General features: G+C 37.9%; 1 protein-coding gene across 15 annotated transcripts in view; it reads right to left on the bottom strand.

Annotated features, from left to right (window-relative positions):
• The window catches only part of CADPS2 (calcium dependent secretion activator 2), a 318,208-nt gene that overhangs the window by 88,214 nt on the left and 216,126 nt on the right, over positions 1 to 13,868 (bottom strand). For all 15 annotated transcript variants that reach the window (XM_059817284.1, XM_059817282.1, XM_059817293.1 and 12 more), the window contains 2 exons: positions 13,473 to 13,660; positions 1,581 to 1,682 (listed from right to left, as the gene is read on the bottom strand). In XM_059817284.1, the coding sequence (XP_059673267.1) occupies positions 1,581 to 1,682; positions 13,473 to 13,660 (290 nt within the window). The remainder of the gene's footprint in view (positions 1 to 1,580; positions 1,683 to 13,472; positions 13,661 to 13,868) is intronic.

Raw genomic sequence — 13,868 nt, 5'->3', positions numbered from 1 at the left:
TTATTTAGACATTATTATACATTTTGTAATTAGTATCATGCACATGAAGGCCTGAAGGCTAACACAATTATTCTGAAGATGCCCAGCCTCTTTTCTTGTTCCCTTATCTCCTTCCTCTCTGTACATATTTAGAAGGCTTCTGCTGCTTCAATATTTTTGGGGCCACAGCTACTCTCACTGACCTCATCATTGTGTATCAGTAAAAAGAATTACATTCATTGGAAATTACAGTGATTGTGCTTCTACCACAAACGTGACATGATATGGTCATAAGTATGCCAATCACAGGCCAGAGGTCTCCCAGCCCCAATACTCCTTCATTTTTCTTTGCAGCAAGCATGAGAAGATTGTCACAGAAACAGGTTTTCCTTCCCCCTACAGATGATGTTGCTTGTCAGTACTCTCCTCCTGCCTTTCCAAGATCTGGGTAGGAAGCACTGTGTCCTATGCTGCTCTGTATTGCTTCCCTGGCAAGAGCTATTTAATCCCATGGAAGACAGGAGATAGGAAATGTGTCAGGGAAGAATCTTTAAAGGAAAAAAAGGAAGGGAGCATCATTTTTTCCCCAAAAGTAATTGTCTTCAAGGACAATCCTAGCTCTCTCTAGTTTAACACAAAGACGAAGTCTCAAGTGAAGACTGCTAGAGCCTCTAAGCTCAAAAATTCCCTAAGCAACCTAGTTATCTACATGATAGATACCAGTGATTACTAGACACTTAAATCATCACACCAGAGTAGCATCCAACAAACTTATAGCCAACTTTGCTGAACAAAAGAAAGCTGTTTCACACAGCACTATTTAAACTGAAACTGGTTGTCATAAGGTGATACAGAGACAAAAAACTTATATAAATACATTCTAAGAAAGGATTAGATTGACAGAATGATGGCAGATAGGTTGGCTTAGTGTGATAAACAGATTTGGTGGTCTAGATGCCAATTTTATGCTAAGGTTCATAATCCATTAATTGCTAGAAAATAGAAGGACACTAGATGAAATATCACCCCAAGTTTGCTTTGTTTCTTGTATTTCTTCCCTAAACATCCTCTACTGCTATCGCAGTCCTTACATTGACAGTCCTTACATATGACAAACTCCTTATTGAGGTTGATGGACCTTTGCTGATTTAGGAAAGATACGTATATCATGAAACGGAGCAAATGACATTAGATATCCAGAAAAAAGTTTTAGCTGCCATGTATCAAAGATGTTCTCGACTTACATAATTTTTCTGATCAGCAGTAATCCAGAAATTGGTATGGCTCAGTCATTTTCACACAGGCTATTTTCTTAGTTAGTGTTATAGAGAGCTTAAAGTTTAAAAGGACCAACAAAAATCAGGCCTATATTCTTGCAAAATTTTTTCAGCCATACAAAGAATACAGCTCACATGATACACAAATAAATTCTAAGCACAATCACTTGTGTAAATAAATTATTCCACATTTAATGTATTAAAAAATTCTTCGCAGGTAGACTATTTTCTTTTCACTCTGCTTGTTCAAGACCAAAATTGAGCACCATAATGAGAAAATTCTTCCAGACAAAACTTAGTATTAAGTGAATAAATTATACTCACCTGAAATGGCTTATTTGGTTTTCTAAAAGGGAGGAAAGTCTGTCCTTAATTTCCTCAAACCTTTCTTTCTCTTCAACAGATACTGTTCCAATTCCATCTGGCCTGTAATATTAAATATTTAATAATTGTTGATATATCTTCATGTCGATTCCTCTTTGAACAGTGATCTTTATTTTTAAAGCTTTCAGTTAACACGCATGCTACTCTCCTTTCCCCTTTCCCATTGCCTTGAAGGATAAACAGTAACTTATGAATATAGTAAAGACCAAACTGCAACCACACAAACAACTTAACTTTTGAGCTGACCTTTTAAATTCAAGTCCTAAGTTTCTACCTGGTCTCAATATGAACACAAAGTAGCATATACTTCTCCCAAATCATTCCCAAATATATAGCATCCTTTCTCAAGAAAATTAGTACTATTAGCACAATAGAAGGGCCTACTCTGACCTTATTGAATTTCAACTCCTTGAATCTTCCAGATATTTTCCCAGAGGTACAATATGGCTGGAAGTGACTTTAAAATAAAGGTGGGAGGCAAACCACAGTGAGAAAAGCAGGCAACACCTAGAAATCCACCTGCTTAGAGTGAGCATAGATTTTTGATCTTCCATCCCATACTGACAAATAGCAGCATGTAAACAAGACTTCTATATAAATATTGCATAAAGGATGTAACAAATAAACAGTCTTTAAAAAACAAAAGCCCTGGAATTTTTTTAAACATCAAATTTAAGTCCCGATAATAAATAATAAGCCTTGTAGTAAGCATGTTAAGCACACACTTAGAGTCTTATCCTAAAGGTGTTATTAATGTCTTTATATTAAAATAATGACAAAATTAAAGAAATTTAAATACACATTTCCCAAATGGTATTTTTTGCCAAGTCACAACCTCCCCGCACACAGCATACTTTAAAAAGAAGTCTCCGAAAACTTCCTGTTACTCTCCTAACTCCCAGTTCCAGGGTAAGAAAACAGCTACTGCTTGCTTCCTCTGCCACGAAGTGCGGCTCTGCCCTGTACATTCTCTAGAGCCTCCAAAATGGTATCATTCTTTCTAGAACTGAGAAAATTGTAGTATAATGACCTGAAGAAAGACAACATTCTTTGAATGTTCAAAGAATTGTAGAATGATTTTTTTTGCTAAATTGTTACTTTAACTTTCCGCATTATACTTAAATCTAGAATGGATGAGTTGCTACCTGGTCATGACATAAACAATTCTCTCAGCCTATAAATCACTTATATTTGTGATTTGTCAAGCCAAGGTGGAAAGAATGCCTGAAAAAATCAGATATGGTGGAGATAGGAGGAACCAGGCACATCAGTATACTGTTGTATAAATTTGATGTGAAAGAGCAAATAACTTATCTTCTCTCTTTTGATGGATGCCAGGATACTTTACCTCAGCCTTCTGACAGATGGAATGGGTTCAAATTTAAGTAAATTGCACTGTCTGATTTCATTGTCAGGAGAGATCGTGCTCTGGAGTGATAAAGCAAATAGTTCTGTCATATTAAACCTCACTGAAGCATGTCATATATATGACAGAAAAGACCTAGGGGTCCAGATAACAGTAAGTGAAAAAGGTGAGCCAGTAGGATGCCGTATCTGTCAACCTGCACTAAGGCTAGGATCACTAAATACCGGGGACCTGTCACTTCACTGAGTTTGTTGTCATAAAGAACATGTCTGACAATACCTAAAATTTTCAGAACTGTTAAACATATTTTCAGTGGATGTTTGCATAGAAGCAAATGTCCCAGAAGAAAAAGAAAGAGTACACAAAAAGGTGTTAGAAAAATGTACCATCTATAGCACTGAAAAACTCATCCTTTGAAAACATGCTTTTAGAAAACAGCACAAACTCTAAATCATTATTTTTTTCTTCCTGTTAGCCTTATTGCAACAAGGAGAATATAAAAATGCATTTTCACAACACATTTCTGAGACACATATTGTGCTGGTGATCATTTTTTGCTACTCTTGGGAATGTCTGTCTACTACTGAGAAAAAAGAACCTGACTCTCAGATGAGCTGAGATAGAAAAAATAGATAAATAGTTTCTAAATTCCCACTAATGTTGCCTTCTAGATCTTTAATTGCTTTAAAGACAGAAGAAAATAAAATAGCACTAGTTTGAGCTGGTTATTTTTATTTACAAATTACTGTGCCTGCCAAGAAAATCAGATTCAAGCAGTCATTTGGTTTTCAAAGGTTTAGGTCATCCATAAACCATGCAAGAACTATTTTGCAACTAAAACCAACAACAAATGCACCTTTCCCACTATCCCAAATGTTATGGATAGCGGTTTGGACTTGATTTTTTCAATTCAAAACCAGTATTCAGTTTTCAATTCAGTATTCAGTATTCAGTTTTCAATTCAAAACCAGTATTCAGTTTTCTGCAGCCTAGGACCTCTCTTTTGAGAACTCAGCCAAGAAAAGTGATGGACTGTCTTAAGAAAAGTTTTCATTTTAACTTTATCTTCTCAAGAAGGTAAAGGGAGAGTGAATTTTCCTTTCCTCCACATTCTTTTCCTCCTTACTCTTCACAATTCCTTTTGGGATTAGAGAACTAGGTGAAACTGAACACTCAAAACCTGAGTAGCCTTCTCTCTCTCACTTGTATTAGTTTTCTATTTTCTGAGAACTCTTTCAATTGGATTTTGATTGGCCTGTCTTGTCTGCTTAGATCACAATCTAACTGGCGCAGACATAATGTTGTCTCTGGTCGTATCTCAAATTGTTTAATTCCCTCAGACTTACATATCAAAAGAGATTTGAAATAAATACCTTATGAACTAGAGCTAGTAAATTCAAGTGAGAAGTAGCTGTTTGACCATAAGACACTTAAATAATGACACAGATAATAGACATTGACCAGAATTTTTAAAGAAACTTTTACTGTGACAGTCTTGCAAGACTGCTGTCCTGATTGCAGTTACTCTAGGAAAACTGACTGATTACGTGGTGGATTTAGGTTTTCCTCTGGGAATGGACTGTTTTTCCTCACTTGATCCAATCCTTTCAGGCCTGGAGTACCCTCTAGAAATATTTTGATGTCTAGAGGTCTTAAAACATGTAATAATTTGCAGAGGTCACTTGATGCATTGTAGGATTAAGAACCTTGTAAATAGCTATGGCACATGAGATAAAAATGGTATTCCAGTTCCAATGGGAATTAGATGTGATGGACACTGGATTGACTCTAGATTGTTTCCAGCCCTCAACTTTGGAAACAGCTTCTCCTAGTGGCCTCTCAGAGAGTGAATTGTTACCTTAAGCAAGACTTTGTTGAGACAGCCTTGCAAAATACTAACTGAACATGACTGACTTTTCTTTTTTCCTCTGGAACATCATTGATACTCGTGCTTTTTGCATATTTGCGTCTTTTAAAAAGGTTTAAAGTCTTTTCAGTAAGCTTTCCTCATAAACATAGACCACCACTTTGGTCTGTCATGTAAAAAAAGAGTATGAGGAGAGGAATGCACAGATTGATATCCTATGTGTGTGACACACACACATAGATGAGGGCAGTAAGCCTGACCAAAAGAATCTGCCAGAAAAAGATGAGAAATTATGATGAAAAACAAAATACAAGAAGAATAGTTCAGCAAAGACATTTATATAATAAACTACATTTTAAGGGCATAGGAAAAACAAAAACAAAACTTAAACATCATCTTGGCTCCCAGAAACAAATTGTTTTAGAAGACTTCAGTGCCTTCTAAGAGTACTTGTTTTTAAATTCAGCAGGGTGCATAATAAAATGAAAGAACTGACTATTTTCAAATTAGCAAGATAAAAGTTTGACTTCTTGTTTCTTAGTAAGCAGAAGATTAAATTGTTTAGAATTTTGATGTAGAGATTTTATTATCTATTTATAGGACTTTTTAATATCGAAGAACTTTAATACCCCAATTTTCCTTTAAAACACAGTTGTATTAACTAAGGCTTTTTCAGAGTCTGTGGTTTATGTTAGACAAATCTAAGAAAAACAATGATTTACATTATCAGCTTAGAAGCAGTCAGAGTAGATATCTTTTTATTGACAGAAAATTAAGAGAGCAAATTATCATGTGGCATTTAAATGTGGCTTTAACCAGCAGGCACTTGAAGACCGAGCATTTTGTTGTTTATATTAACTATTCTTCAAACATTCTGACAAAAAAAATGGCACAATAGAGCCTTCTGCTGTATGTGTTTCTCAGGCTGATCCTACATCTGCTTACAGGTCATACCCTCTTTTACACAAGTGAACAAAAAAGACCAATTCTGAAGGCCACTGAAACAGATTAAGATGATAAATCAGGTTAATTTTAATGGTCTTCAATGCAGTTATATTTTAGGTGGGATTCATTAATGCCCTTCTACTGGAAAGCTAAGCATGTACTAATATAATAACATTTTACCCGAAGTATAAAGGTATGTACGGGCATTAATCAGTTGAAATTAATGACAAAACAATCTATAATGTTTAGGGAAGGTGAGAGTATATAATAGCATTAGCTGTTCCTTCATTGTCTAAGAAGGCAAGTATCCCCTTAAATATGCAGAACTTTGTTGTAATATTTCTTAATAATGTGTGAATTGTGATTAATTTTCTATTGACAATTTCTCTGAGGCTTTTCAGAAGCAGATTTGTTTTGACATGTTGAAAAATGTGCCTCTGTTACTATTGTAGTGAGGACACATTTTATTATAACATTATTATAGTTATTAGCACTTTCCAACACAGGACAGTATTATTCCTTAAACCAAAGGTGAGGTCAACATGGCTTCACCTGGTACCTGCAACAGGGTGAAGAACCTTGCTTCTAGCTTCGAACTCAGGAGAACACTACTGATAACTTTCTTGTGGCTATTTACAACAGTAATATATAGAAAGCTCTGTTACTCATTGAACAACAACAATTAAAAAAACCCCAAACTTAACTATTTAGAGAGGCCTCACATCAAAGGCTTAGGACTATGATGCTCATAAGCGAATCACTTAAAAAGGAGAATACAGATTAAATTAAAGAAGGTTTACATTCCTCTGTGCTCCATATACCTTGGAGAGGATCAGCTTCCAAAAATGAAGGATGAACTGGATGCTGCAAGATGCTTGGCACAGGGCAGTACATAAAACTGAAAGACCTGGTGAAAAAGTTCTATTCTAAGCATTGCCCAACGAGCCTCAGAAAAGGGGAAAATTACATTCATCTGAAGAAAAGGGACATAAATGTCCAGGGATCAACTACTTTTTCCAGTTTTCAGAGAACACTGCTTCTCATCTAGAAGCACAAACTCACATAGCATATAAATCCTAAAAGGTATATTTTCTCATTCCATTATTCTGGGGAAATGGTGACTGATAACAAATGACTTCTGAATACAAACATGCTTTTGAGTATGAGAAATCCACTCTCACCATTTGCATTATAGAGGACTGATGGAAAAATGAGACAAACTACAAAACCAAAAGACACTTATTAAGTCTCTAGATGCTGTATCAAAGATGAGAGAGAATTTATATAAGATGCTGGTAGACTGATGGAGTATAACTTCTAATGTAACACACTTCCCTAAAGAAAGATCCACACTGTAAGGGATCTCAGGCTCCTTCCTCCGGCTGTTGCACAGCATTGGAACAGATCTAAGATTAAAGCAGAAGGCCCAATTGACAATAAAAACCAGTGAAAGAAGACCTTGCACCTGCTATCATTACAACACAGACAGAACATGAGCTGTTGAGAGTGAGTAATAAGCACAGCAGAAAGAGGAAGCATTTTCAACTGCTTAAAACCGAAAGGTTCCACAAAAACCTACTAGCAGGATGGTGAGGGGTCTGGAGCACAAGTCTTCTGAGGAGCGGCTGAGGGAACTGGGGTTGTTCAGTCTGCAGAAGAGGAGGCTGAGGGGAGACTTCATCGCTCTCTACAATTACCTGAAAGAGGGTTGCAGAGAGGTGGGTGCTGGTCTCTTCTCCCAAGTGACTAGCGACAGGACAAGAGGAAATGGCCTCAAGTTGTGCCAGGGGAGGTTTAGGCTGGATATTAGGAAAAATGTCTTTACTGAGAGAGTGGTGAGACACTGGAATACACTGCCCAGGGAAGTGGTGGAGTCACCATCCCTGGAGGTGTTCAAGGAACGTGTAGAGGTGGCATTGCAGGATATGGTTTAGTGGGCATGGTGGTGTTGGGTTGATGGTTGGACTTGATCTTACAGGCCTTTCCAACCTGAATGATTCTGTGATTCTGTAGGAATCGTTTCTTGGGAAAACCATCTAAGAAGAAGTCTACATGGTATTCAAATATTTTTATAGACAAAATTATACATATGAAAAAAAACACTTCTGGGAAGAGATCAACTGGACAAAGCCTTTTATGTCAGATGGTGACCACATGCAGATAAATGACGAAACAACTGACTTAAGTTCTGGAATTTTACATTAAATCTTATTAGACATTGTTTTTGAAAGATAGAAAATGAAGGCGAAACCAGCAAGATACAGACAACCTTACTCTAGAGTTAATTTAGTCAGAAGAGAAGGAAATATCTATTCAGGAGCTCCACAAAGATTAGAAGAGACAGAGCAATGTAATGATACTTTCCTTATTTTTACAAAGTTCCTTGTCCCAGATTTGAAAGGGATGATTTCTCTGAACATTCTTTTATCATTTGACACAAAGTGTAAAATTGCAATAAATGGTTCTTAGCGCAAAACATTGAAAAATGGAAATAAATATATGAATGCATAGCACTCTCCAAGTTTCCATAGTTTTATTTCTCTTATATGTTAATTTACTCCACTTTAAGATATTTCCTCCAAGCATAATAGGAACAAGAAGCCTATCAGAGAATCTACAGTGCCAAATGATGGCAAGGGTCTAAAGGGAGCTCTCAGAGAGGGTAAGACTATTGCAGAGATATGAAATTAATTCTTTGCACTGGTGTTTATTATGAAGGAAATTAAGAAGACTCCTATGCTGGAACCCTTCTTGGTTCACAGCAAAAAAAAAAAAATATCTTTATTTTCAGCACAGAATCTGTCCAAAATTAAAGCAACTAAGAAAAAGCTTATGGAACAAATTAGAAAAATGAATGGCAGTAAGTTGCCAGGGCCAGAACTGAATCACCTGTGGTTGTGTGAAAGTTCTCACCGGGAACTGGCTTCCTGAGGAATGGGAGGTGAAGAATGTGAGATCAATTTAAAAATCAGAAGTCTCCAGGGGAGGTAGGGGGAACTATAGGCCAGTAAGCTTTACATACATCCCAGAAAATTAGAAGGAACTATAACATAACGATATTTAAGGATAAAATTAAAGAAAATTGGGTAAATGTTATCTATTATGAAGAAGTCTGTATGGCTTTGATGCCATAAGGCAGAGAAATCTTACCTTCCGATCTTCTTGAAGTTCTCTAAAGGGATCAAAAACAGGTCTCTCTTCCATCTCTTCCAATAGCAACAGAGAATGAAATGAGACATGTAGGAGTCAAGTTCAAAGCAAGAGTTATTCAAGCAAGAGGAGGCTGAGTCGTGGAACTTGCTGCCAAAGGTGTTGAGGGTACAAAGGGCTTACACAGGTTCAGGGGTGCAATGGACAAGTACCTGAAACAGAGACTCACTCCAGGTTACCGAACAGGCATATTCTGAGCTACAAAGAGTTGGAGACTGAAAGAGCACTAAGAGGAAATACTGCATATGCTCGCCCTTCTCTTACTCCAAGCAGGTCAATGCTGGAGACAGGTGACTGACTGGCTTAGAAGAACCCTGACTCAATATGACTGCTCTATGCAAACACACATGCTCTGAAGATTTCAAAATGAAGGCAAAAAGAAACTATTTATCTTTGGGTATAAACTGATTTTTGTAGCATTACTTTCACCTTCACTTCTCATAGATGAACTTTCAATAAATCAGCTTTCTTTCTGAATAGAAAAAGGTATAACCGTGGAATATGCTTGAATTTTGAATTTTTCAATTCAGTCTGTAGCTCAGCAGGTGGAAAGAAGTCACTTTGCACTTCATGTGATACCCACCAGCATCCATTTCAGACAAGAGGGACTGAATAGAAGTCACAGCATGAAAAGTAGACAAAAGTGAATGTGATGGGGAAGAAAACAATAGCTCCTACCTGGACTGTTTAGACTGAAATGTCAGCATTCAGGAATATCCTATAGTTCCCTGTTCTGCCCATTTTGCTTTCACCAGAGATACACAAGTATAGGCATAACTGCAGTGCGAAAAGTTCACTTGTGAACTAATGACTTTGATGGGGACCATATAGTGGAACATTTCAGAAGAAAAACATTGTGAAGAGGATCCAAAGGAGATGCTACTGTAAAGTTACATAGCACCAGAAGCACAGCAAATGAAAGCTGATTTTATTTACTGGAGGAAAAGGAATCCATTGATTCAGAAACGTGGATGTGTTTTTGTTTAAACACTCAGCAAGGCTATTCTTTTACTAAAATATTTTGCTTTTTGGCTATTTAAGAAGAGAACGTCTTAAGAATGTCATCCATAAAAGCAGAAATACCTTTTCTACATAAGCAGTTCATTAGCCCAGTCATAATGCTCTTCCCAGCAGGAAAGGAAAGGCTTAAATTCCTCAGTCTAGGACTCAGGACATCGTGTTCGACCCTGCATAAACATTTCTGTTCCCAAACCAACAACATTGGCATAAGACACACGCTAAGTACCAGTAAGCTTGATAACTCTGTCAGAACTTGTTACCTATATCTTCACCTCAGGAAAGAAAACAGTTGGGGACTGTTCTCTGGTCCTGAGACCAGGTGGCAAGATCTGCTACATACAGCCTGCACCAGAGCTCAGTTCAGGTCTCCTCCGTGCTCCGCAATGTCCCTGAAGCTCTGGGACAACAATTTACTTTTATGTGTTTATTCAAGGTGTTTTGAAATAAAGCCATGGCTATTGTGTTACAGCCTGCAAAAGCATTACAGCCTGCAGCATGAAACAGAGTTCATATTTCAAGTCCTATGGTGCAGCAAAAGAGCATAGGGGATACCTAAGGCTTCAAAATCTGCTGGAGGAGTTCTGGAGACATATGAAGGGTGCAAAGAGCCAAAGCTGATTCAGCCTTGTTCATAGTGTTTATTGGGAGCAGTATTCAGCACATGCAATCACACAACCATGGCTGGGATCTTAGAGAGTGCCTATGACTAATGGACAGTTGGGGTCCATTGTATGAGACTGCTTCCTCACCAGTTTTATTTAGCAAATCGGATGTAGTCATTGGTGCGCTCAGCATATGTCCTGGTACGGCCCCAGTATATTTTGTAGATTTGCTCTGATTTGCGCCTGAGTTTCTCCTCACCAGACTACCAGAAATGAAGGTGAGTTACACCTTTATCTGATCATTTGACTGATGCCACTAGATTGCCTGCTACTCTAAAATTCATGCCTAAAAGAAATTGATAATTTGAACTACAGATACAGCTGCATTTCTACATGCTCCTCCATCACCTGACTTCAGGATCATTTCTGATGATCTTTCTCAGGCTAGTGGAAGGTCTAAGATTCCTCTGTGAAGCAAAGGTGAAATATAAATTGAATACATCATGCCCAGAGTATAAAGCTCTTTGTCTTTGTTCTGTGGTCTTTCTAATTCTCAACCTGACTTATAAAACTAAGATGTATAATGCCAGGGATCAGCCTAGAACTTTGGCCTGTCGTGCATTGTCTGTGAAATTCTTTTTTTCCTTTTACTATTTCTTAGTGCTGCAGCAGATGAATGAGTGGATGTATTATGTGCATATATGTGTGTCTGTCATCCTCACTGAGTGTGTCTGCTTCTGTCCTTGACTTACTTTTCTTCTTTCTTCATGTTTCTTTTTTCTTCCTTTTTACAATATCTCAGTTCTAGTCAGACCCTCTCTGTTCAACACTTCTTTTATTCCTAAAACACTCATAATGCTATTCAGAGAATATCTGTACAGAAGAAATAGACAGAATACAAACAGAGTGCTTACCACTGTGTAAATGATGTGCTCCCTGAGATATTTTCATGCACTGCACGCACTGTTGTCCTTCACTTAAATTATGAAATAAAAAGAAATGTATCTACCTTTCTTTTGAATTCTTGAAATAAGTTTGAGCAATTATCACTGTATATTTGTCTTGTTAGGTTGAAACCAGTAATGAAAAGGCTAGAACAACAAAGACTTAGACTCAATAGGAAATACGAATGTGTCAGGTTCTTCAGGAACTGACAAAAGAAGCATGCTTTTACAGAGAATAGGTTACCAAGTAAAAGCCAGAAAATCTCCTAACTTACCAGTATGAATGTTAAGATTTCAGGTACATTCAAAACCATTTTAATTTTGGATATTATTATCAAGGATTACATAATGTTAATCTTCCACTACCAAATCACCCAGGTCACTAATGTCCAGCTTCTGTTCTCACAGATAAGGCTTTGTCTGAGCCAGTGAAGGAAACAATATCCTTTTTAAGGATTGTCCCTTCTTCACTGGCTCGAGGACAAGTAAAACGGCCTCTGTGACTGACTGGTTGCAAGGCAACATAAGCATACATGTTGGCAATAAAACCTGTCTTTCTCCTGATCCCTACCAGGATTCAGTTTTGGAGATTTACTTACAGCATCACAGTAATCGATTTTTGGGACTCTGAGTAGGTTTTCCCCTAGTGGCAGGACTGGATCAATTGAGAGGAGGAGATCTATTGGTTTTTCCCCTGTTATCTTTGAACTTTTCAAACATACTTCCCATAGCAGTCTACAAAACTAGTGTGCAGAGTAGGGTATATGTGCATGTTGTCCTATGATTTGACAGACTGCCTGCCCCACTCCCCACTCTAGTACAAGGAAGACATGGATAAACTGGAGCAAGCTCAGTGGATGGCCACCATGATAGTCAGAGGGCAGAGCACTTGCTCTGAGCAGGGGCTGAGGGAGTTAGGCTTGTTCATCCTGGAGAATAGGTGGTGTCTAGGGGGGACTGAATGGCAGCCCCCCAGCTGCTACTGGGAAGTTGACAAGAGACAACAGATAAAACTACACTGGGTTACTAACTACAAACTGGGTAAAGACCTGACTGGATAAAGCCCTGAGCAACCTCGTCTGACCTCACAACTGACCCTGCTTTGAGCAGGAGGTTGGTCTAGAGACCTCCTGAGGTCCCTTCCAACCTGAGCTATCCAATGATCCTAACTCCAATACCTCCTGTTCAACAGCAGAGCTAGTTCCCTCACAATTTGCAATAAGACATAAATGAAGCAAAAGCTTCTTTTAAAGAACGTGCTTAGCACAGCAAAGCAACAACTTAATTTTTTCCAAGTCTTTCACTTGCAAGTAGAAGGAAGACATCAACCCAAGAGCATCACTATGACCAACAGCTCCTGAAGCAGCCTACCCCTTTAGCGGAAAGAATTCCAGAAGTGTCCTAGCTCTTCCTGGCTGGGGGGAACACCACATTCCCAAAATATCTTTTTTCTCCCTGTGGTAGCACAGCTAGAACAACTCAGTATAGTATGATTAGTTGCCAAGCTACAGACTGTAGAAAAAGAGTCAAAGCTTCCCTTAAACTTCAAAATTGTTCAAAATGTTCACTGGAAACACCATTCACTAACACAACGCAAACGAATGCAGAAGACTACCTTTTTAACAGGATGGTATCCTTTAGTCTTGAATCAGCCTGTCTATACAATGCCCAAGAAAACACACTGCATTAAGACTGTACAAACTGAAAGGAGTTTATTTTTTTTTACAGTAATCTGTACAGAACCTCCAATACCCCTGAAGAAACTTTCATGAACTGATTTCTGTTGCGTGCAACTTCCCTACCTGGTAAATGCAAGAGCCTATAAATACTTTTGCTTCATCCTAAGACTATGAATTTAAAAATATACCATTAAATTACCTGTTACCATGAACATGAGAAGCACAAAACGCAAAACTGTAGTGGAGCAAGGTTGGATCAATGACAGAACCATTTTCTGAATGTTCAATCAATTCATTGAGATAGCAAAGATGGCGGTGACAGCCTCTCACTCCGTAGCGAGCACAGTATTCATCTAATACGAAGACCTGACCTGGGCTAAACCAACCCTGAAAGAGAAAGGCAAAAAACCCCACAACATTTTGAGATTTCCCACTCACAGCTTTTAAATCAAAGAACAGAAGCATATATTTTTATGTGCATTACATAAACTTTTTATACTAGAATGATTTATATCTGACTAATGCTGATGGCACTGGAAGCTAGATCCAACAATAGCCCTCTTGCCGAAAGGAGTAAATGTCAGGAAACTATTTG

This window comes from Gavia stellata, chromosome 4 (assembly GCF_030936135.1).
Source record: "Gavia stellata isolate bGavSte3 chromosome 4, bGavSte3.hap2, whole genome shotgun sequence".
In the NCBI taxonomy this organism is placed as follows: Eukaryota; Metazoa; Chordata; class Aves; order Gaviiformes; family Gaviidae; genus Gavia; species Gavia stellata.
This window is presented reverse-complemented; position numbering and strand designations above follow the sequence as displayed.